General features: G+C 45.5%; 1 protein-coding gene across 1 annotated transcript in view; it reads right to left on the bottom strand.

Moving 5' to 3' along the window:
* Window positions 1-12,763, bottom strand: part of LOC139544027 (matrix metalloproteinase-17-like) — a 100,570-nt gene extending 87,807 nt beyond the window's left edge. The window contains exon 1 of the mRNA XM_071350699.1: window positions 12,153-12,763. Within this exon, the coding sequence (XP_071206800.1) occupies window positions 12,153-12,389 (237 nt within the window). The 5' untranslated portion in view covers window positions 12,390-12,763. The remainder of the gene's footprint in view (window positions 1-12,152) is intronic.
* Between the last annotated feature and the right edge of the window lie 12,477 nt (window positions 12,764-25,240).

Raw genomic sequence — 25,240 nt, 5'->3', positions numbered from 1 at the left:
TACTGTATGTGTGGTTAAGATGATTTTCATCACATACTGATTACTCTCACCTAATAACTCAATCCAATTCCATTCCCTGATCCCATCAGCCTCTCGCGTTTGTAAATTAAACATAATTCCATTAGCACTAGCAGACCTCTGAAAACAAGCTGCTAGCTAACCCAGCCTGGTCCTTTCTTCCTTCTTCCGGAAGGACCAGCAGAGGAATGGGGTCTCGTCATGAGAACATTACACGGCAGACTTGAAGCTGATTCTACGCTGCACATCAAACGCCTCCACTCACCAAAATGATTTCTCTGACGTTCCTTGCATCTGAAGAAGCTTTTTCGCTTCCATTTTTTCTCTCCTCTGCTCTTCTTCATCTTGTTAATAACTGACAAATGCTAATGAGAGCCAAACGGCAGGATAACCTGCTGCGTGGCTCAGAACAACTTGGAAAATGAACAAACTTATTAAAAGCCAAAGGGGGCTGTCAACCACATCCACAACTGGTTGGCTTTTACATTAATTTGGCCTGCTTCCTCAGAGTGGGAAGTGACTGCTTTACTGACTGTTTTGACTTGCCCTCACATGAACGCATTATGCATGCATACAACACATATACACACCCGATCACATGCAGACATGTGCATATACTCCAAATACACACAGTTTCTTTATTCTGCTAATTTCTGCAAGCAATCTAAGAGGACCTCTGTTGTTGTTTTGGCGTATCATTGATAGTACTTTAAGGTTGTGCATTACCAGAATGGCTGGCCTCTGGGTTATTTTAAGCTGCGACAGGCAAGCCAGCGCAACATGAGAAACCACAGTAATTACAAGAGCTCCGTGGTCCTTTGGATGGTGATGGTGACTATTCCCTTGATCTGAGATGAGTCAGGGAGAGGGGGGACCCCTTTGGATAACATAAGACAGGGGAGCATATGGAGTTGATTTTGGGTTTTCAATATGGTTGCCTTGGAGTGGAGCAGCTTTGTTTGTAAACCTTAGTTTAAAAAATCCTTGTGAGCGAATGGAGAAAGAGGGAGATTGCGTGCAGCTCTGTTGCAGCGAAAAGTAATTCCCGTTCTATCGCCCACACAATGTGATCCATTACTACTGTCTGCCATCCTTTCTGGCATTTGGAATTTCCTCGAACATCTCTTTTTTCGATGCATGCAAGATTACAATGGCTTGCCATAAATCTAGAGATTGCAAGTACAGCTTTCTGGCCAGTGAAGTATTGTTTCTCTGATCATAGTCAATGTTGCTCGGAATAGTATGAGGTAATCCACTTTGGTGTGTGTGAGTTTATGTATGCTTATGTGGCTGTTCGGCGTGTGGTCGCTTCACAAGAACAAACTTCTTGATTTTGTTATCTTATACTGCAAAGTATGAGTGTTTGATCTACCAAGGGTCTGGATATGTCTGTCTTCATGTTGATTGACAGGGTCAGGATGAGGTCAGCACAGCTGCCAAGCAGGAATCCCAGAAGGCAGAGCTGGGATTCCTGCCAATGAGGTGTCAGGATCTGCAAAACCTCATGGATAGGGCCTTTGATGCTGTCCTCAACCCTTAAGCAAATCTGACAATCTCCTCAAGAACCTACAGTCGGCACCGTAATACACTTGAACAAGGAAGGGATGACAGGTTGGATATGGAGGGATTGGAGGTCTGTCTTAGATCTCACTTTCTTTCTGAGGGGTATGGCTATACTATATCACACATCTGAGTGCCTCTCTCTCTTTCTCTCCCTCTTCCTCCGTACCGTAATATTCTCTCTTGCACTGTGGCCTCCTCCCCCTAGACATTGTTCCTTAAATAATCTCCTTGCCCCAAATCTGAGCCCCCACGATACCGTGCAATGGATGTGAGGTCACAGGCATCCACAGTGCCTTCTGAAAGTAGGACAGAGGTGCTAAAAGTGGACTGCATTGGAACCAGAGGATTGTGAGAAAGAAAAGGCAGACCAGACTATTATTATTAAAATCCCACACAATTTTGACCTAGTCACATAACTCAACACACTTTAGTCAAGACCAATGTTCCCTCGAATTCTGTTTGACACAGCAAATTTCAGGTGTGCTGAGCGCAAAATTGTGAAAATTCCTTTGCAACTTCCGGCGTGAGTTTACTGTGAACACTGAGGCTGTACCTGCTTAAGTTACAGTTTTAACAGTGGCCAAGTAGGCTATTGTGGCTATTTGATCATAATGTAGGTCTACCAAAGGGGCCTACCATCAAAAACAATGGAGACAATGCATCCCATAACATTCCAACATGGAAATAGCTGTTCTATCATTCAACCTACAGTAGCAGCCAATGTGTGGTGTTCAATGTAGGCCTACATTCCATGAGACTTCTGAAAAAACATGCAGGGCTTGACATTAACCGGTTTATCCACTTGTCCTTCAGACAAGTAGGTGACTGAAAATGTTGTTGTGTTGTTTGATGCAAGAAATCCCTTTACAAAATAAAATGCATTATTATTCCCATACCATTTTTACAGAGAATCAGACAAATTATGCTACCCTCTGCTTTTTGGCTACTTAGCTTATTGAAGCCGGTCTCAAAATACAACACTGTCCCTTTAAGATGAAAAAAGCTCTTTCCCCGACTCACTTTTCAAAGATGTCTACAAATGTACATGTTTGTGCTCTTGTAGGAAGCAATCACTCCCCTATTGCTGACTACAAATAATCTATAACTGGGCTAATAACTCACTAACTACCAAAGGATATGAACAAAATGTGCACACGTGGCTACATGCAGCTCTCGCTTTTATCTCAAAACAACCGCATCTACTCACAACCTCTCTTGCCCAGATGGCACTGTGAATGGCACAGATGTATATATGACAATGGCAGTGGTGTAAAGTACTTAAGTAAAAATACTTTAAAGTACTACATAAGTATTTTTTGGGGGTGTCTGTACTTTACTTGACTATTTATATTTTTGACAACTTTTACTTTTACTTCACTACATTCCTAAAGAAAATAATGTTTACTCCATACATTTTCCCTGACCAGGGTAGGGATGACACCCTGGTCATCCCCACTGCCCCTGATCTGGCAGACTCACTAAACACAAATGCTTTGTTTGTAAATTATGTCTGATTGTTGTAGTGTGCCCCCGTAATTTAAAAAAACAAGAAAATTGTGCCATCTGGTTTTCTTAATATAAGGAATTTTTTATTATTCAAACTTTTACTTTTGATACTTAGGTATATTTAAAACCAAAAACTTTTATTGGGTGACTTTCACTTTTGCTTGAGTCATTTTCTACTTTTACTCAAGTTTGACAATTGGGGTACTTTTTCCACCACTGGGCAATGGTCTATTTGCAAATACTGTAGGCCTACTGCAGCTCTGATTGGTTATGCCGCACTGGTCTGTAGAGTATGGGCTGAACGCATCGGAGTAGGATTCTATTGCATTGACACGCACGACTATGTGTCAATGCAATAGAATCCTACTCCGATGCGTTCTGCATACAACAAAATCTCTTGCATAGTTTGTTATGTTTCGGTATGTTGCATTAAAAGTGGCTAATTTTGCGTTGATTTGATCACAATTCCCACAGTAAAGGGAAACGTTAATAGTGTTAATGTCACGACTTCCGCCGAAGTTGTTCCCTCTCCTTGTTCGGGCGGTGTTCGGTGGTCGACGTCACCCACCTTCTAGCCATCGCTGATCCATTTTTCCTTTTTCATTGGTTTTGTCTTGTCTTCCATCACACTTGGTTCCAATCCCATCAATTACATGTTGTATATTTAACCCTCTGTTTCCCCTCATGTCCTTGTCGGTGATTGTTTTTGTAAGTGTATGTGTACGTCTGTACTGGTGTGCATCAGGATATGTTACCCATTGATTTTTATTATTATGTTTTCCGGTGTTTTTTTGTAAATAAACTGCGCCGTTGGAAACACAGTTATTTCTCTCCTGCGTCGGACTTCTCTGCCGCCAGTTAAACACTCTTACAGTTAAGGAAGAGGGAAAACTCTAGAAAGTTGAGTGAAGTGCAATCTCGTGCTTCTCTGTGCGGGCTGATATTTATTCTGCTTGGCAGTCCCGGAAGCTGCTTGCCCGAGCATGCGCGCAATTTAGAGTGAGCCAAACACGACTCCAACACCATCATTAAGTTTGCTGACAACACAACAGTGTTAGGCCTGATCACCGACAACGATGAGATGGCCTATACGGAGGAGGTCAGAGAAATGGCAGTGTGGTGCCAGGACAACAACCTCTCCCTCAATGTGAGCAAGACAAAGGAGCTGTACGTGGACTACAGGAAAAGGTGGGCCAAACATGCCCCCATTAACATCAATGGGGCTGTAGCAGAGTGGGTTGAGAGTTTCAAGTTCCTTGGTGTCCACATAACCAACGAACTATCATGGTCCAAACATAGCAAGACAGTTGTGAAGAGGGCACGACAAAAACTTTTCACCCCTCAGAAGCCTGAAAAGATTTGGCATGGGCCCCCAGATCCTCAAAAGGTTCTACAGCTGCACCATCGAGAGCATCCTGACCGGTTGCATCACCACCTGGTATGGCAACTGCTTGGCATCAGCCCGCAAAGCGCTACAGAGGGTAGTGCGAACGGCCCAGTACATCACCGGGGCCAAGCTTCCTGCCATCCAGGACCTATATAATAGGCGGTGTCAGAGGAAAGCCCATAAAATTGTCAGTCACCCAAGTTATAGACTGTTTTCTCTGCTACCACACGGCAAGCGGTACCGGAGCGCCAAGTCTAAGACCAAAAGGCTCCTCAACAGCTTCTACACCCAAGCCTGCTGAACAATTCATAAAAATCGCCTCTGGACAATTTACATCGACACCCCCCTTGTACACTGCTGCTACTCGCTGTTTGTTTGTTACCTACGCATAAACACTTCGCCCCCACCTACATGTACAGATTACATCAACTAGCCTGTACCCCTGCACACTGACTCGGTACCGGTAGCCCCTGTATTTAGCCTCGTTATTGTTATTCTTATTGTGTTACTTTTTATTATTACATTTTATTTTAGCCTACTTGGTAAATACTTTCTTCTCCTTGAACTACACTGTTGGTTAAGGGCTTGTAAGTAAGCATTTCACGGTAAAGTCTACACTTGTTGTATTCGGCGCATGTGGCAAATACATTTTGATTTGATTTGATGTTGGTCACGACTACAGCTGCCGAGGGCAATTAAATAAAAACGTATCCTTTCTCCTCTCCACAGGTGCAAATCTCTCCCCAAATCATTAGTCCAGAGAGACAGTTCCTTCCCAGACGCAGAGACAATTTTGATTTCATGTGGGCCCCTTGTCTAAGTGGTGAGACAGCTTTTTTTGTTTGGTGTGCACTTTTTTGTGCCTCTGTTTGATTGCTTCTTTCAGAGCCACACTAACTCCTACCCATTTTCCTTTACCCGTCAATCAATCCCTATTTTCATCCCTCTCTTGACGACGCATCTCTGGGTAATTGGAACAGCTAGGTGTTGGTGAAGGAATGCATCCTATCTATAGAGTTCCAGAGGAGAAGCACTATAGGTGGGACGGAGTGAGCTGTGAGAAAGTGATACGGCTGGACTGTGTGGTGCTCAAGGGGGGAGTGTCCCAATGAGAGTGGCTGTGCTGGTGTGCCTGGCTGGGCTGTGTGAGATATTTCTGGGAGTGGGGTCCTCCTATCCTCTCCACTCCACTGAAGATGGGACCAGATGGTGCTGTCATATTAAAGAAATTACAGGAAAATGAGATTCTCCACTTTTGGACAGAGACAGGCTGGTGAGGTATGGTCGTTACCATCCTGCCTATCTCCAAACAGGATGAAAGAGTCAAACAGTAGCACTTCATATCTTCACACATTTCACTCATTTCAGCCAGAACCATTTCACACTGTTTCTCATAAGAGCTGTGACTAAATTTAGGGTGTGATAACAACTCTAGTTTTGCAAAAGAGGTTGTTTGCTCTCTACTGCAATTAATTGTAAATTTAATGTAGGCAAATACATGTCCTATACAATAGTGATTTGCTGGCTGTCACGCCCTGGCCTTAGTATTCTTTGTTTTCTTTATTATTTTAGTTAGGTCAGGGTGTGACATGGGTATTTATGTGGGTTTTGTAGTGTCCAGGGTGATTGTAAGGTTTAGGGGGTTTATTTAGAGTAGTTGGCTTTATGTTTAGTATAGTTGTCTAGCTGTGTCTATGTTGTGTGTAGTTGTCTAGGAAAGTCTATGGTTGCCTGAATGGGTTCCCAATTAGAGACAGCTGGTTTCTGTTGTCTCTGATTGGGAGCCATATTTAAGGTAGCCATAGGCTTTAGTTTGTTGTGGGGAATTGTCTATGTAGAACGTTTGTAGCATGTATGTATGTGCACAACGTTTGTAGCTTCACGGTCGTTTTGTTAGTTTGTATAGTGTTTTGTGTCGTGTTCATCTTCGTGGTGTTATTAAAAGAAGATGGCTTATTTTCCAAATGCTGCGTTTTGGTCCGTCTCTCAACCACACGATCGTGACAGAATTCCCCACCACAACAGGATCAAGCAGCATGATCGGAACCAACAACAGCGGCAAAGTAAACAGGACTCATGGACATGGGAGGAGATCCTGGACGGCAAAGGACCCTGGACTCAGCCAGGGGAATATCGCCGTCCCAAAGCGGAGCTGGAGGCAGCGAAAGCGGAGAGGCGGTTTTATGAGGCAAAGGCAAGGCAGAGTGGCTGGAAGCCCGTGAGTAACACCCAAAAATTTCTTGGGGGGGGTGGCTAAAGGGGAATGTGGCGAAGCCGGGTTGGATACCTGAGCCAACTCCCCGGGCTTGCCGTGGAGTAAGAGGGCGTCGTACTGGTCAGACACCGTGTTATGTGGTAAAGCGCACGGTGTCCCCAGTACGCGTGCTTAGCCCAGTGCGGGCTATTCCACCTTGCCGCACTGGGAGGGCTAGGTTGGGCATCGAGCCGAGTGCCATGAAGCCGGCCCAACGTATCTGGTCTCCAGTACGTCTCCTCGGGCCGGCGTACATGGCACCAGCCTTACAGGTGGTGTCCCCGGTTCGCCTGCATAGCCCAGTGCGGGCTATTCCACCTCGCCGCACTGGCAGGGCTACGGGGACCATTCAACCTGGTAAGGTTGGGGAGGCTCGGTGCTCAAGAGCACGTGTCCTCCTTCACGGTCCGGTATATCCGGCGCCACCTTCCCGCCCCAGCCTAGTACCACCAGTGCCTACACCACGCACCAGGCTTTCAGTGCGTTTTCAGAGCCCTGTTCCTCCTCCACGCACTCTCCCTATGGTGCGTGTCTCCAGCCCAGTGCCTCCAGTTCCGGCACCACGCACTAAGCCACCTGTGCGTCTCCTGAGTCCTGTACACACTGTTATTTCTCCCCGCACTCGTCCTGAGGTGCGTGCCCTCAGTCCGGTACCACGCACCAGGCATATAGTGCGCTTTGAGAACTCAGTGTGCCCTGTTGTTGTTCCCCGCACTAGCCTTAAGGTGCGTGTCATTAGCCCGGTACCTCCAGTTCCGGTACCACGCACCAGGCCTACAGTGCGTCTCAGCCGGCCAGAGTCTGCCGTCTGCCCAGCGGCGCCTGAACTGCCCGTCTGCCCAGCGGCGCCTGAACTGCCCGTCTGCCCAGCGGCGCCTGAACTGCCCGTCTGCCCAGCGGCGCCTGAACTGCCCGTCTGCCCTACGCCGTCTGAACTGTCCGTCTGCCATGAGCCTGCAAAGCCGCCCGTCTGCCATGAGCCTGCAAAGCCGCCCGTCTGCCATGAGCCTACAGAGCCGTCCGCCAGACAGGAGCCGCTAGAGCCGTCCGCCAGACAGGAGCCGCTAGAGCCGTCCGCCAGACCGGATCAGCCAGAGCCTTCCGCCAGACCGGATCAGCCAGAGCCTTCCGCCAGACCGGATCAGCCAGAGCCTTCCGCCAGACCGGATCAGCCAGAGCCTTCCGCCAGACCGGATCAGCCAGAGCCTTCCGCCAGAGCCGTCAGCCAGCCATGACCAGCCAGAGCCGTCAGCCAGCCATGACCAGCCAGAGCCGTCAGCCAGCCATGACCAGCCAGAGCCGTCAGCCAGCCATGACCAGCCAGAGCCGTCAGCCAGCCATGACCAGCCAGAGCCGTCAGCCAGCCATGACCAGCCAGAGCCGCAGCCAGCCAGGATCCGCCAGCCAGTCCGGAGCTGCCGTCCCTCAGCCCGGAGCTGCCGTCCCTCAGCCCGGAGCTGCCGTCCCTCAGCCCGGAGCTGCCGTCCCTCATCCCGGTGTTGCCCCTTATCCCGGTGCTGCCCCTTGTGTCGATGTTACCCAAAGGATTAAGTGGGGGTAATATGAGGGTGGTCATTTGTAGGGGGAGATATAAGCTGGGATTGACTATGGTGGGGTGGGGACCTCGCCCTGAGCCTGAGCCACCACCGTGGTCAGATGCCCACCCAGGCCCTCCCCTAGACTTTGTGCTGGTGCGCCCGGGGTTCGCACCTTAAGGGGGGGGGCTATGTCACGCCCTGGCCTTAGTATTCTTTGTTTTCTTTATTATTTTAGTTAGGTCAGGGTGTGACATGGGTATTTATGTGGGTTTTGTAGTGTCCAGGGTGATTGTAAGGTTTAGGGGGTTTATTTAGAGTAGTTGGCTTTATGTTTAGTATAGTTGTCTAGCTGTGTCTATGTTGTGTGTAGTTGTCTAGGAAAGTCTATGGTTGCCTGAATGGGTTCCCAATTAGAGACAGCTGGTTTCTGTTGTCTCTGATTGGGAGCCATATTTAAGGTAGCCATAGGCTTTAGTTTGTTGTGGGGAATTGTCTATGTAGAACGTTTGTAGCATGTATGTATGTGCACAACGTTTGTAGCTTCACGGTCGTTTTGTTGTTTTGTTAGTTTGTATAGTGTTTTGTGTCGTGTTCATCTTCGTGGTGTTATTAAAAGAAGATGGCTTATTTTCCAAATGCTGCGTTTTGGTCCGTCTCTCAACCACACGATCGTGACACTGGCTGATTAAAAATGCAGTGCTTCCTCAACTGGCCTGTATGACATCTAAAGAGAAGTCTGAGAGCTGTGAGAGTTGTCCCCTGGGGAGCTAGGGCTCTCAGCACCAGCAGACTGAAAACCATATTGGAAAAATGATATGATGGGCAGAAAGCATATAGTGCTAATTAGACCTTTTATGTGTCCATTTGACGTATGTTGTGAAATTGCATATCGAACTGTGCATGTGACGTACAATTACAATAATCCCGACATCGAGACAGTGTCTGGTGTGTCTCTGATGGTCTGTCTGAAAGGGGGCTCACCACAAGCCCCTGGTGCATTGTCGTCTCAGACATGGTTCTGCTGAGCAGGGAAAATGGCCTCTCAGTGAGCAACACACCCACCTGCCCCATGCAAACCTTACTTTAAACCCAGCCGGCCGCAGAAGGAGGCGAGATGGGGTGGCAATCCAGGGGACAGAAGTCTTTCCATCTGTCTGTCTGGGTATTGACCAACACCCTCCTGTAGTGGGAACTTCTACGTATTGTACGTTAAATCGTCTGTGTAATCACCTGATCACATCTCTGCTGTAAAGGATGTGTTGTGGATGGGCTGGTTGTGCAGATTGATCCCCTCTCTAAGCCCTCTGCTTCCTTGCTGTGCCACACTAAGGTTCAGTCATTTGCCAACCTATTACCCACTGAGCTGGTCAACTTCTGCACTGACACATCCCAGCAATGGTGCCAGCAGGCCCTGGTCCACACAGTAACACCTGAGCAATTAGAGTTTCCACTGTGTTTAATGTGTCAGCTACACAGAGACATGGAGCAGCTTCGCCAAATGTGCGATCGTACAGCACCTACACCACTCACTGGGCTCAAAGGGCCATGTGGAGGTCAGCACATGAAAAAACCTTTGTGTGACCCTTGTTTATGGGCTATCACTGAGAAAAGATAATATTCTGCCCATACAGCCTCCATATTAGAGAATTAACTTTGAAAAGTAGGGAGGAACAGCTACATATTGTGTGTTGTGAGAGAGAGAGAAAGAGAGAAAGAGAGAGGTATTTGGGGTGAGTAGGGGCAGCACAGATTACTGTAATGCTGTACAAAAGTATTTTGGGGATGATAATAATCCTCTCAATAGAATGGGCAATCATTATAAAGCTTGGATAGTGCTTATTGAATACAAGCCTGAATGAAGAAATAGATATTTTACTCTGATAATACAGTCTAAATCAAATAGCTTTGGGCAACTTCTTTAATGGGTAAATGAGGGCCATTTAGAGAATTTCTCAACTCTCAACTAATTCAATGCTTTGATTATTAGTGTCAATGACCTATAAACTGATTATTTTAGTGGTGATTTTTTGTCAACTACCTGAGAGGCATGAGCATCCTCGCCATCGTTTCACCATCATCCGTGGCTCCTCTGGCGAGCAGAAATATTGAACCACTCAGTAAAATGCAATTTCACACAGTAAGATATGTCTTGAGGGGTCACTTCTCCATGAGCCCAAAAAGCCTATGGTTCCATGATTACACACTTGGGCAATATTGTGTTTGAAATCTGCTAACATTTTGGTAGCAATTTCTCAAGCGTACTGTTCTTCAAATTCTTCTCTCACCTCTCCACCCTAAGGCGATGTGACAGTCATGATTCTGATTTGTGTCTTTAAATGTTCAAAGCATTCATTCAAGGTTCTGTGGCATGTGCATAAATGTGGCCACACAGCAGGGTCTCATAGACTAGACGTAACATAATAAAACTACATCCGGGACACTCAAATTAGTATGATATGCTACGCTTGGTATAGTTACATAAGACAGATGGGTGGGCGTATAATGCGAACGTCTAGCAACCCAAAGGTTGCATGTTTAAATATCATCAAGGACAACTTTAGCATTTTAGAAACTTTTTAACTACTTACTACTTTTTAGCGACTTTGCAACTACTTAGAATTTTTGCTAACCCTTCCCCTAACCCAGGGTTTCCCAAACTCGGTGCACGATTTGGTTTTTGCCCTAGCACTATACAGCTGATTAAAATAATCAACTAATCATCAAGCTTTGATAATTTGAATCAGCTGTGTAGTGTTGGGGCAAAAACCAAAACATGCACCCCTTGGGGTCCCAAGGAACGAGTTTGGGAAAAGCTTCCCTAACCCTAACCTTAACCCTTTTAGCTAACCCTTCCCCTTCCCCTTTATCCTAACGCCTAACCTAGCTAACTTTAGCCAGCTAGCTAACTTTAGCTTTAGCCACCTAGCTAACGTTAGCCACAACAAATGGGAATTCGTAACATATCATACGTTTTGCAAATAGGAACATATTGTATGTTTTGCAAATTCGTACCATATCATACGAATTGTTATTCTTCACATATGATACGAAATGGATGATTAACATCCACAAATGAATAAACCCCATACAAAGGTACATATCATACTCGAAATTACATACAGAATGAAACAAAATGCTCTGAGACCAGGTTACATATGATTATGACACAAGGAATTGTAGGCTACATCACATTGTGCAAGTGGACACGGATAAATAAAGGGATGGATTTATATGTAATTCCTGTATTTATCCGTACTTTAAGATTTATTACAAACTGCACAGTGCTATAGAGAACCATGCAGAGCTATTTTCTCTCAAACAAGCTTGGCATCTAGCCTATACATTGACCACTGACAGACATTAAGGGAGCAATCGCTCACATAGAATAGCCCATGAAGTATGCCCAAATAATTATGATAAGCCTACCATTAAAATATTTACCCAAAGTGAGACTGGTTTCACAGAACATTTATTTTTATATATTAGGCAAATGCACCGGAGAAACTACAGGACACACGATACTTCCCTACTTCTGTTTCTAAATGATTGAAGCCAATAACTAGGTTACAACAAAATGCGACGTTTCCTCATCACTGCCATACCATGGACTATAAAGCAACCTATTTGATTTCTCAATGTTCACTGAATACGCAGGAGTTAGCTTACAATTACACACCAGAGATGGCATCATGTTGATATGCTGATGATGAACTATGTGGTAGTTTATTCAACAGCTCTACGTGTAGGCCTATGTGGATAAAAGTTCAGCTATATTATTCCAGAATCTGCGTAGGCTACGTATTTAACCCATAAAAATGTGTGTCCACTGCAGTAGCCTAGGTTCAAAGATTCATTGTAAAAGTGTCGAAAGACTATAGGCTCTTACCACCCCCATGTCCATCTGCTCAGCCGTCAGAGAGGGTGCCGCTCGAGCCTGAGATAAAAACCAAAACATAGGCAGCAGGAGCATCTCTGGAGAAATAATCCAAACGCGCCGCACGGACTTCCACTTCCGAAAAAATTGACACATCATGCCCTGCCACTCGCTGCTCATGCAGCGCTCAGACACGGGTCCCTGCCCCCGCACCACCAAATAAATCACCCAGGTCCGGATCCCTCGCATCCGTTTCCAAAACGGAATGGAAGATAAGTCTACCTCACTGTTGCGCGTAAACACATGAAACACATATCACACAAAGCCGAAGATGCCAATAAAAACATTGAGGAATTTTGCAGTTAGTTTCCACCAAGATCCGCGTCCTGAAAAACCATTTCAGTCATAGGCTATTGCTGTTCCTCAGTGGACCACATTACGCCGACAATTATTTACAAAGATATATAACTTATATTTCCCGGCATAGGAGTATGTAGGCTATTTATCTCAGAATGTGCAAGATACCCACGGAGCAAAGAAAATGAATCCGTTCAATTAATATTCCCTCTGCAACACTGCAATACCGGCAAACAGAGGTAGGCTTGCGCTCCCTGCGCGGAGCATTGGAAACTGAGACTGACGCACGGTGAGAGAGTGGAGAGGAATTTAGCCAGGGATGGGAGTAGAGAATAAAGGCACATTAATCAGTCCACATAGAATGGGCATAGTATTGAATCTATGACGCCCTTTTAATTTTGTGACCTCGGTTTCAAAGTTGCAGGCGCATCAGTGTGCATCAGACAGACATACACAGTTTAGAGATGTCTGGCATCTCTGAATACATTTGTTCGAATGAAAACAATGTTAGTCCACAGGGTAAAATGTAGGCCTATATCATTAGCCAAAGTAAAATTATACAGGTGAAACCCATAGTTAAATGGCCATGCCTACCACAGAGATTTTATATAGGCATACCCATAGGCTATAGTACCTGGTGATGTTGCAAAGTTACCTAGGCCTATGCATAGACTACATGAAGCAAGCCTACAGTAGCTTATGTGGAAACAACGATGTGTAGAGGGTTAGGTAGGCTATAAGCTTAGCATGGGCGAGGTGCTAGGTTAAGCGTATGGGGAGAATGTTCTCTGGGGGACTGTTGTCTAGTTCCCTGTAAGTTACCAGGATGTCAGTCACTGAGGACCATGTTAGGACCTTTTTAGGACGTTCTCGGGACTTTCATTTTACTACTCTTGTTTAATGGTCCTTGGGAAACATTCTTTGGGGGACCTTTGCCTAGTTCCCTGTAAGTTACCAGGATATCACTGAGGACCATGTCAATAGCTTTTTTGAAAATCTTTACATGTTCTCAGGACTTTCATTTTACTAGTCTTTAGGACATCACGTGATGGTCCCAAGGGAACATTTTCTGTTGGACCTTTGTCTAGTTCCCTGCAAGTTACAAGGACATAATTGAAGACCATGTTAGGACGTTTGTAAGATGTTCTCCAGACATTTGTTTTCAGGGTGAAATGATTGACAAATGGGGCCTTGCAGTATCTAGAAAATTATGATACGCAATAAGGGCCCACCGGCCTGCAATTATTTCTAGAGCAAACTAACTGACGTAATTTACTATTTTTGTCTGGCAAGCACGCACGCAGACACGCACGCACGCAGACACGCACGCACGCGCGCACCCTCCCTCCCCCCACCACACACACACACACACACACACACACACACACACACACACACACACACACACACACACACACACACACACACACACACACACACACACACACACACACACACACACACACACACACGTTTTCCATCTATTTGAATACTACATATACTTTCCTCTAAAGCAGATTTCTGCCTCACTAATGATCCCCATTTATCCATCATTCTCTGCCCCACCTGACCTGACTGTAGCCTATAGGAATCCATAGGCTGAATCTATGATGAAGTTGAAAGAATAGTTAAGTATCCATTCCTCCTGAACCTATGGATCTACATTTCAAACACGGTTCCTGTATAAAACCATAAATAGATATATCATAATTTGTTAACTAGTTGGGGTGTTTAGCAAACCAAGGATACATGTTATGGCTTTCTGTAGTTGTTAGAGACCAGGAGCCCCCAGAATGTACAAGTGAGTGTTCAGGGAGCCAACTGACACCCAATTAAATATACATATATCGCCAGCAGCAAACTCCTTGGACTGAAAATAATGCGTATGCCTCTGAAATACAGAGGCTGTTATATTTTCTCCCCCTCATTACTCTGGCATTTCAAAAGACATCACAGAAAACCACAAACCAATTTGGAAAAAAGTAGAGATCATCACAATTACACAAAAACAGAGGGGTTCACAATGGAAAACAGACAATCAGATCATCCATATTCTTCTTAAGCAGATGAGTTACACTTTCTTGTTGTGGATATACATTATTTCATCTTTGTGTTGTGGCGTTTAAAGTCACAAGTAAGGAGAGAGACTGTAACAAGTTGAATTAATATCCAGTGATAGCCCTATGATACACGGCTTTGTATGTAAATGGGTGTCTGTATCCTCAAAAAGTTCTACAGCTGCACCATTGACAGCATCTTGACTGGCTGCATCACCACTTGGTATGGCAACTGCTTGGCATCCAACCTTAAGGCACTACAGAGAGTAATGTGTACGGCCCAGTATATCACTGAGGCCGAGCTCCCTACCATCCAGGACCTCTATACCAGGCGGTGTCAGAGGAAGGCCCTAAAGATTGTCGAAGACTCCAGCCACAGACTGTTCTCTCTTTTGATTCATCACATACACTGCTGCTACTGTTTATTATTGATCCTGTTGCCTAGTCACTTTACCCCTACCTATATGTACGTATCTACCTCAATTATCTTGTACCCCTGCGCATCGACTCAGTACTGGTACCCTGTGTATACACAATGAGTAATGATAACGTGGCTATACATGTCACGCCCTGACCTTATAGAGCCGTTTTATTTCTCTATTTGGTTAGGTCAGGGTGTGAGGTGGGGTGGGAATTCTATGTTTTGTGTTTCTATGTTTTGGCCGGGTATGGTTCTCAATCAGGGACAGCTGTCTATCGTTGTCTCTGATTGGGAATCATACTTAGGCAGCCTGTTTTGTCACCTTAGGTTGTGGGATGTTGTTTTTTGTTAGCTCTGAGAAGCCTTCAGAACGTGACGTTCGTTATTCTTTTGTCGTTTTGTTTGGGTGTTCTGAGTAAATAAAGTATCATGAACACGTACCCAGCTGCACCTTGGTCCACTTCTTCAGACGAGCGTTACAGAACATCCCACCACAAACGGACCAAGCAGCGTGGTAAGGAGGAGCAGCGTTTTCTGGAGAAATGGACATGGGAGGAGATCTTGGAAGGCAAGGGACCGTGGGCAAAGGCTCGGCGTCCAAGGGAGGAGATAGAGGCGGCGAAAGCAGAGCGGCGTCAGTACGAGGAGTTAGCACAGCGGAGCAGGCACGAGAGGCAGCTCCCAATTCTTTTGGGGGGGGCACACAAGTAGATTGGCTGAGTCAGGTTGGAGACCTGAGCCAACTCCTCGTGCTTAACGTAGGGAGCGTGGTACTGGTCAGGCACCGTGTTATGCGGTGGAGCACACGGTGTCTCCAGTGTGCGTTCACAGCCCGGTGCGCTACATTCCAGCTCCCCGCATCGGCCGGGCTAGAGTGGGCATCCAGCCAGGATGGATGGTGCTGGCTCAGCGCATCTGGCCGCCAGTGCGTCTCTACGGCCCAGGATATCCTGCACCGGCTCTGCGCACTGTGTCTCCGGTGCGTCTGCACAGCCCAGTGCGTCCTGTGCCAGCGCCCCGCCTTTGCCGGGCGAAGGTAACCATCCAGCTGGGAAGGGTTGTGCAGGCTCTACGCTCGAGACCTCCAGTGTGCCTCCACGGCCCAGTGTATCCGGTGCCTACTCCAAGAACCAAGCCTCCTGTATGTCTCCCCAGCTTGGTGAGTCCTGTGCCTGGTCCCAGAACCAGGCTTCCTGTATGTCTCCCCAGCCTGGTAAGCCCTGTGGCAGCTCCACGCACCAGGCTGCCTATACGTCTCCTCACTCCAGTGATGATCCTTGGCACGAAGCCTCCAGTGATGATCCATGGCACGAAGCCTCCAGTGGTGATCCATGGCACGAAGCCTCCAGTGACGATCCATGGCACGAAGCCTCCAGTGATGATCCATGGCACGAAGCCTCCAGTGGTGATCCATGGCACGAAGCCTCCAGTGACGATCCATGGCACGAAGCCTCCAGTGACGATCCATGGCACGAAGCCTCCAGTGACGAGCCATGGCACGAAGCCTCCAGTGACGATCCATGGCACGAAGCCTCCAGGGACGATCCATGGCACGAAGCCTCCAGGGACGATCCATGGCACGAAGCCTCCAGGGACGATCCATGGCACGAAGCCTCCAGGGACGATCCATGGCACGAAGCCTCCAGCGACGGTCCCCTGTCCGGAGCCTCCAGCGTAACGTTACTCCATGAGTAACGATAACGTGGCTATACATGTCACGCCCTGACCTTAGAGAGCCGTTTTATTTCTCTATTTGGTTAGGTCAGGGTGTGATGTGGGCATTCTATGTTTTGTGTTTCTATGTTTTGGCCGGGTATGGTTCTCAATCAGGGACAGCTGTCTATCGTTGTCTCTGATTGGGAATCATACCTAGGCAGCCTGTTTTGCCACCTTAGGTTGTGGGATGTTGTTTTTTGTTAGCTCTGAGAAGCCTTCAGAACGTGACGTTCGTTATTCTTTTGTTGTTTTGTTTGGGTGTTCTGAGTAAATAAAGTGTCACTGTTAGTCTACACCTGTTGTCACGAAACTTGTGACAAATAACATTTGATTTGATTTTATGTGTGCTTAAACTATAGTCTGTTGAAACTTTAAAGAAATGTTTCAGAAACATATGCACAAATACAGCCTTTCAATGAAAAACAGAAAACATGAGAGGTTAAGCAGTCTCTATGATGTTGTTAAAATTCCTGCCAGACTGTTTGAACCTTGACTTCATTATCAACACAATTTCATGGAATGTTCATAAAAGCGAAAAGAGGCCTAAAGCTATCCAGAGATGCATAGCCAACACACACAAACACCTTCCCCTCTTCCATTGTCTGTTCACATTAGGTACAACAGTCTCTGACTGTCATTCATCTAATGCCTTGAGGACCAAGACAGTTATCAAAAAATAAGTAATGTTTTCTTTGTTCCCGACAAAAGCAGTATTAAGTTATCAGAGCCAAGGGGTAATATCCCTGCATTACAATCTCAAGTCGCAGACCTAGTAGTAACATTATGTTAATGTTTTTTAAATGTTGTTTCTAATTGGATATTTAGTTGTACAGTAGTAAAGCTAGAATATTAAGTTAAAGGTACCTGTGACAGTTTATATAAACAATCAAAAATAGTGAATGACAATTACAACAAACGACTTGACACTGGCTTCCATGTCATATGATGTCACCCAGGGCGTCATGCACCCCCAAAATCTGAAGGGGCACAAAGTTAGTGAGGATTGCTAGAGGGGTGGTCCAGAGGGGGTCTAGGCCCCCCGTCCATAGGTTGGAAAATGTTGCATTTTTCAAACACTTGAAACAGCTTTTTGCTGCAATCTAAAGCCATAATCATTATGCTTAATTCTATGTAAAAAATATGTATATTTTTCTGCATATCTAAGCCTAACTCTTGAGCTATCTGTATCCTCCTGACTGGTGGTTCTTTTTTTAAAGAAACTAAATATGCTTCTCTGCATCTCTGCTAAAATCTGGGCAAAAGATTGAAAGGAATGTGAGTCAGTACATTTAGTTATTGCTTGGTTTTCTAAAGCCTACCAACCTTGCCAGCACCATGCCAGCTAAGATCCTTAGACAAGCTAGTTACTCTAACTTGACTGATAGCCTGAAATGGCTTCTTGGTAGCTATTTCTAAGCTTGGGAGATTGGGAATCTGGGCTAGCTAAAGCCAACATCATAAAAGTGGCTAGTAGTATTACAGATTTACAAAATATATATAAAACATATATATTTTTTAAACATGACAAATCTGAGGGGGCGTGTGGCCCTGTGCCCCTATGGGCATGACACCTCTGTCACTCCTCATAACATTAACATTACCTAAAACATGACCTAAAGCAATGTAATGTCTTAGGTATTGAATGTTTCAGAGATGTTATGCCAGTCTACTGATAACAGTCTGAAGGCTTTTTGGAGCAGGGTTTGGTATGGGTGGGGGGGTTGTTTATTTGAGAGCCAGCATTGAGACGGTTTCTGTCTGCCTGTAATTGTGTTTATCACACTGTGCATCTCAACCTGGTGCATTCTGCATCTCCACTGCCAGCACTGCCTAATGGGCATTCCCATTGGACAGGTTAAGATTACAGTCTTTAAACACTCACAAACAAACAGACAGAAATGTCAACTGGGCATTAATTAATCTCTTTGCTTTTGTACTCTCTGGACTCTTGTGTGTGTGTAGGTACTGAAGTGTAACCAAAAGAGCTCAAGGACAATAGCGTACTGTAGAACATGAAAAATAGATCTATACACACACAAGAAGTAAAAGTTTCACTGTTAATGAGGAATATTCACATCACATCTGATTCCTGTGTTGTCTTCTCTTTTGCAGAAGGCTATAATGTTATTCATAAACAGATTTGACCAAGACCCCAGACCTATCTGTGAGAAAATAAGAAGGCCATCTGGCAATGTTAAGAGGCACATACAGATGATGCTAAGTCATATCTATTCTGTTTTCTTTCTTTGTATCCCCCTGAGAACGTACCTCTGTCTTCTTTTTTCATTCCGATCATGCCTTCTCCTTCCATTCACATTCAGTCCAGTGCAGCTGTAAAAAAAAGAAAGATACCTTATCTGAGAGAAAGTCTGGCTTTGGTATTTTCAATGCAGTTTTTTCTTTCTCCTTTATGGAAGCACCAGACTTTAAAAGAAAGTAAGTGCTGTTATCAACCTGTCAAGTGTTCTTTTGTTACACACACCCGCATCCTCTGTCCCTGTGACCGTCCCTGAATGTGTGTGTATGTGACAAAATCCACAGGTTCTACTGTACATGGATTACCCATATCATGAGATAATGGCCCAGGGCCTTGCTCATACTATTCTTTTAGAGACATTGGGTCAACATACACATGTCTTCATTGAATTATCGTGGGAAAAGTGATTGATGAACATGATCAATAGAGTCAGTATTCCATAGGGATATGGTGGGCAACAGGAAAACATGACAACTATTGGTCCAGACCACTGATGGCTGTTACATGTTTCACTGATGAGATGTTGTAGATCCAAGACATATAAAATCACTGTTTTCCTTTTTGTTTGAGCATGCAGTATGTGTGATGAACATATATGAAAGAAACCCACAATAAATTATTGCTGACATGCAGAGAAAGGCTGGGAGACAAAAGAAAACCACAAATCAATATTTGCCCAACCTTGTGAGTACAGTGCTCCTTACCATAATTGTCTTAATTTAAAACCCTTTAGAGCTGCTTTCCCCACAGATGTGTGTTTCAATCAAAGAGAGGAAATCAAACAGGTTATACATGTCAGTGTGTCCAGACTGGCGGGTGGATGGGGCTGGTGGTGGGGTGCATGGTCTCGGCAGGGGCTCCTGTGGCTGCCTGCCCAGACAGGATCTGATTTATGGGCCGCAGTGCCCAACCCTCCCTGTCTCCTCAATGTCACCATTCAGCTCGTCTCCGTCCGATAGCCGCCACAGCGAATGTACATGAGGCCTACCATGTGAGGCATGGGACGGGGAGAGGAGGTGTGGGAGGCGGAGGAGGAGGGAGAAGAGGTGGTGGAGGATGAGGAGGAGAGGTTCTAGGTTGAGATTCCCAGGTGAATACACCCTTGGAGAAATCAGGCAGCACCTTAGCCGCATCCACATTAAACATCAATAAGAGACCTATTGCCATACCGACATGCAGTGATTGTAACCCATCTCAGATGTTTGTCATCTGTAATCCCAGGAGGAAATGTCACTCTCTCTGCAGTCTCTTTTTTAGATATAGCCATTGAGCCTAGTAGCCCTTCTCGCCTTGGCCTCTCACATCCATTGGTGTCAGTTAATATAGTGTTTAGCAGCAGCAGCAGTAGTTCAGCGAGCCCTCCACCTGCGCTGCCCTCGTTACGGCGACTCCTTTAATGTCAAACAGCGCTCTGTGTTAGGAGCTTGTTCCTCTGATCTGCAGGTCCTCAGCATGAGCCATCAATGATTTAGATCAACCCCAGAAGCCCTCTATTCTCTTCTTCTCCTGCCTCTGCAGGAGCCATAGGTGGGTTAGCGAGCTAGTGCTCTCACACATCACTGAAAAATGATAAACCCTGCTTTTCCACATTGGCAGTTCAGACAGCCCTCTTCCTTTTCTCCTCCCTTCAATCAGTCACACCTGGTGTCACAATATTCTCAACATGCATTCAATGTAGCTAAATTATTCAGAAATCCCCCCCTGTCAATGTTAGCTACAGTACCCTTTTATTACACAGTGGAAACTGACCCCTTTCCTCCTGTCTTATAACGTCACCCCCCTTCCTCCTGTTTTTCTTCCTAACCATTTTCATCAATCATCTGTTCCACCTATATTGCTGTGCCATGCCCTGAGCAGTGCCCTGCGAAATCTTTATCTTGTATCTAAATATAAATTGATGAATTTATGGGAGTCTTAAAACCATGTGCTAGCATCCTACGGAACAGACGCTACGCACCGCCCAGGAATTCCCTCAATCATTTTCCCTTTAATTAATTAGCTAATTAATTAAATTGTTTATGGATTAGGTGTGATGAATAGAAGCCGGGGAGGTGGCAGATTTTCCTCTCCTCCTTTGGGAAAGCAGTACCACTCACTAGAGACCATATTTAATCCATGGATATTTAATCCCTATTTGTCTTTTGATTTCATACCAGATACACTACGCTATGCACCAAGTGCTTTGTGTTAGCAGTTTTGCCTTTGTGACATGCAAAACGATCGCCGAACGCTCCGTGATTCCTCATTAGTGGCAACTGGATGATTAGTCAATCGTTCGATTAAAACCCCGGCCTTAACCCAAAGCCGACATTGCATAGTGAAATCTGACATTCTCAGTGAGAGATGGCTTGAGACAGCGGGTAACAAACATGCATGCTTTAGAGCCGGTGGATATACACATTTCCCCCCTCCTTCAATCTCTCCCCACCACCTTCCTCCCTGATGTCTAATTGAAGAAGACCAGCATTGTGAAATTGAAATCAGACAGGTCAGAGGACGTAGATATGTGGACCATAGATATGCACCTCTCATCTCATCATGTTAATCAGATGTCAATCCCTGGGTTGTATCTCTCTGTGAGAGATGTTTTCTAGATTGGACCTGGTGCTCTGCCGCCTGTGACAGAGGATCGTCTGTACCAGCAGAGAGGTAATCTCATTGCTTAACCCACTTGCCATTCGCAGTGGGAGCACAGACACAAAATAAAACAAATAAGAAAGTGCACAGCATAGATTGTCGCGTGATTACATTGTGATTGAGGGGAGTGTCTGCGTTTGTGCATGTGTAAGGTGAGTAATGTGTAGGGTGGGCTAGTGAACATTGCCCTAGGTCTCCAGCAGTAACATGGTGCTCTGGCTCTGACAGATAAACAGACTCGCCACATGGGATGCAGGAAAGTAATGCATCTTGGGAATTGATGCGCCAGTCAATCGTCCACCTTCCCTTCCCTCCATTTCATTCACAACAATTCCCTGCCATCCCATCGCCAAACTCCTCATCATTATCAGTATTTATCAATGTAAGCAGCCTTTGAATAAGTCAGGCTGCATTTCACAAAGACAATGAAAAACATCAACAACCAGTGTTTGCTTAGCACACAGCGCAATTCAAAGAGGAGATCAATCTTCCCTCATTCACATGCTCTGTGGGAGCCAGGAGCAGAGCTGTATGGGGTGCTTGGTTCTCCATGCTATTCCCCTCCAAACAAGATGGGCTCTGTGTACCTGGCCGGTTGCAACACAGGACAACCCAGCTAAGGCACTGCCCAGCTAAGGCACAGGACAGCCCAGCTAAGGCACCACGTTGTGGAATTAGGCCATGGAAAGCACGAAGAGGGCCAATTAGGCAAGCTAATATTAGCCGCTAACAGTGAAAAACAGTGGGGTTAATAGCTTTTAGTTCTCCAACTAATTACCAGCCCACAGCTTCCTCAAAACCCCACAGAGGATGGGCCTGTGTAAAAAAAGAACCCTCATTGTGTCAACACTGCAGCTTTGGCACAGACTGGGGACAGGTTTGCCTAAAACCCATGGAATTGTTATTATGATCATTTGTTTTACCTCCATCCATTTGCAGGTTTTTATACCTCTGCCATCAACCCTTTTTTTGGGGGAAATGCCGTTGCTATAAAGGGCTCATAAAATGCAGACAGCAGCTCATCAGTTACTTAAAGAAGAGTTTACTCTGCTGGAGGTGTTGAGTTCGACAGCTTTGTTGGCTGCATAAAAGGCCTGGCTTGTATGCTGGCCGTTAGCAGAGCTGGGTCTGGCTGGGGCAGAGAGAGAGAGAAAGCCCTGGTGGTTTGCTGACTGTGTGGTGCCGTGCCCATTGTTGCCCTGTCCCTCCCTTGGCACTGCCCTGGTTTGGTTTTCCCTGTGGCAGGCCTGTAGCTGGTGCTGTCATGGTAATGGAGGTCTGCGTTAGCCTGGGCTGCCTATCAGGGACACAAACACTCCCAGTAATGAACTGGCCATGACTTTTACATCACTGCCTCTCTAAAGCCCAGTGTTTATTGGCACCAGTCGTGTGTAGCTATGCCACAACATTGTGACGCTATGTGTATAGAAACAGGGGAGAGTGTGCTGTTGCTCTTTTAATTAATGGGTGCAGAATAATCATAGTCAATAGTCTGGAGTGTTAATTAAAAAAAGCAAACAATCAAGCCTGGCTCTGTTGCTGTTTTTACACCACACAGAAAAACCTATTTACTTTGACAGGTAACATTGTGAGATACACCTTCCACTCTTCCTGCCAATGGATGTAGCTATTGATCAAGGACAGTTAGATGGACTATGGAAATCCATGTAATTGATAAATCCATGAATCTAACAATTTTAGCTCAGTTCTCAAACTGCATGAAGAAACCATTTATCTTATTGCTATAATTACAAGGAGAACATTCAGTAACATGAAGTAAATGATATCTGATTATTGATATCTGATTACTAATACTGTGTGTGGTTGCCTATCTCTCTTCATGTGAATACTATCTAGCTACTGTATGAATGGTAGTTGTAGGTTCTGACAACGTTGGGCTATACAGGGATAATAAGACAGTCAGAAAATAGGACCCTATTCCCTATATAGTGCACTACATTTGATGGGCTCTGGTCAGAAGTAGTGCACTTTGTAGGGAACCGGGTGCCATTTGGGATGTCGTCAGAGACTTCCTCCAGTAGTGACAGCTTCCGCCAGCCAAGAGCTTTGATGGCAAGATACCACAGATGATCAAAGCCACACACACAGGCACAGACACACGCATACACACACGCATGATAACATAAGCACTATACACACAGGTACACATGGATTTTGTGTTGTGGATATGTGGTTGTAGAGTAGTGGCCTGAGGGAACACACTTAATGTGTCGTGAAATCTGTTGTTAAATGTAATGTCATGTTTTTTTATTGTATATAACTGCCTTCATTTTGCTAGACACCAGCTAATTGGGATCCTTAATAATAAAAATACAAGGCCCCAGAGAGTAAAATAAACAACAAATGAAGGACATCTCTCTCCATTCACGATGTAACTAGGACATTAGATACAGTATGTTATCCCAACAGTGCCCTAGTAAGAAACAATATCAAAACATCAATCAATGCACAAGTCATTCGATAGCATTTAAGATGGTCATAACAAAGTCTTGCCAATCCAGACACTTGGCATATCCTGTCTTATCATGTGCTGTTTTCACCTTCTTCCTGCTAATTTATACATGAACATAAAGTTCTCGTCCGGTCTGTACCCTAAATATTCCATTATTACCTGCTTAGTCTCCCTTGGATGAAGTGACCTTTATTTTTTTTATTTAACCTTTATTTAACTAGGCAAGTCAGTTAAGAACAAATTCTTATTTACAATGATGGCCTACCTCGGCCAAACCCTAACCCGGACGACGCTGGGCCAATTGTGCCCCGCCCTATGGGACTCCCAATCACGGACGGCTGTGATACAGCCTGGAATCGAACTATGGTCTGTAGTAACACCTCTTGCACTGAGATGCAGTGCCTTAGACGGCTGCGCCACTCGGGAGCCCACTTCATGGAAGGTAATAATTAATAGATGCTTAAGTGTAAGAATAAACAGCATTTTACTACAGTATTTTAAGTACTGCCGTGCCTGTGCTGACACATCCCTCATTCAGGGCCTGTCTACCACCTCAGGTACTTCAGCCCAGTCTCCTGCAAGGCTTTAGGTTCTACATTAGAACCCTACATACCATGAAAGTGTGAGAAGGCCCTAAGTGGCGCCCCATTGGCCGTCTCACAAGCCTAAGATCACCATGCGCAATGCCAAGCATCGGCTGAAGTTGTGTAAAGCTGGTGTGAATCACGCGTCACCATCTGACAGTCCGACGGACACACCTCAGCCACGCTCAAGGTCCTAAACGATATCTTAACCGCCATCGATAAGAAACAATACTGTGCAGCCGTATTCATTGACCTGGCCAAGGCTTTCGACTCTGTCAATCACCACATCCTCATCGGCAGACTCGACAGCCTTGGTTTCTCAAATGATTGCCTCGCCTGGTTCACCAACTACTTCTCAGACAGAGTTCAGTGTGTCAAATCGGAGGGTCTGTTGTGCGGGCCTCTGGTAGTCTCTATGGGGGTGCCACAGGATTCAATTCTTGGACCGACTCTCTTCTCTGTATACATCAATGATGTCGCTCTTGCTGCTGGTGAGTCTCTGATCCACCTCTACGCAGACGACACCATTCTGTATACTTCTGGCCATTCTTTGGACACTGTGTTAACAACCCTCCAGGCGAGCTTCAATGCCATACAA

The sequence above is a fragment of the Salvelinus alpinus genome, chromosome 18 (genome assembly GCF_045679555.1).
Source record: "Salvelinus alpinus chromosome 18, SLU_Salpinus.1, whole genome shotgun sequence".
Taxonomy (NCBI): Eukaryota; Metazoa; Chordata; class Actinopteri; order Salmoniformes; family Salmonidae; genus Salvelinus; species Salvelinus alpinus.
Note: the sequence above shows the minus strand (reverse complement) of the source record. Positions and strands in the feature narration are given on the sequence as shown.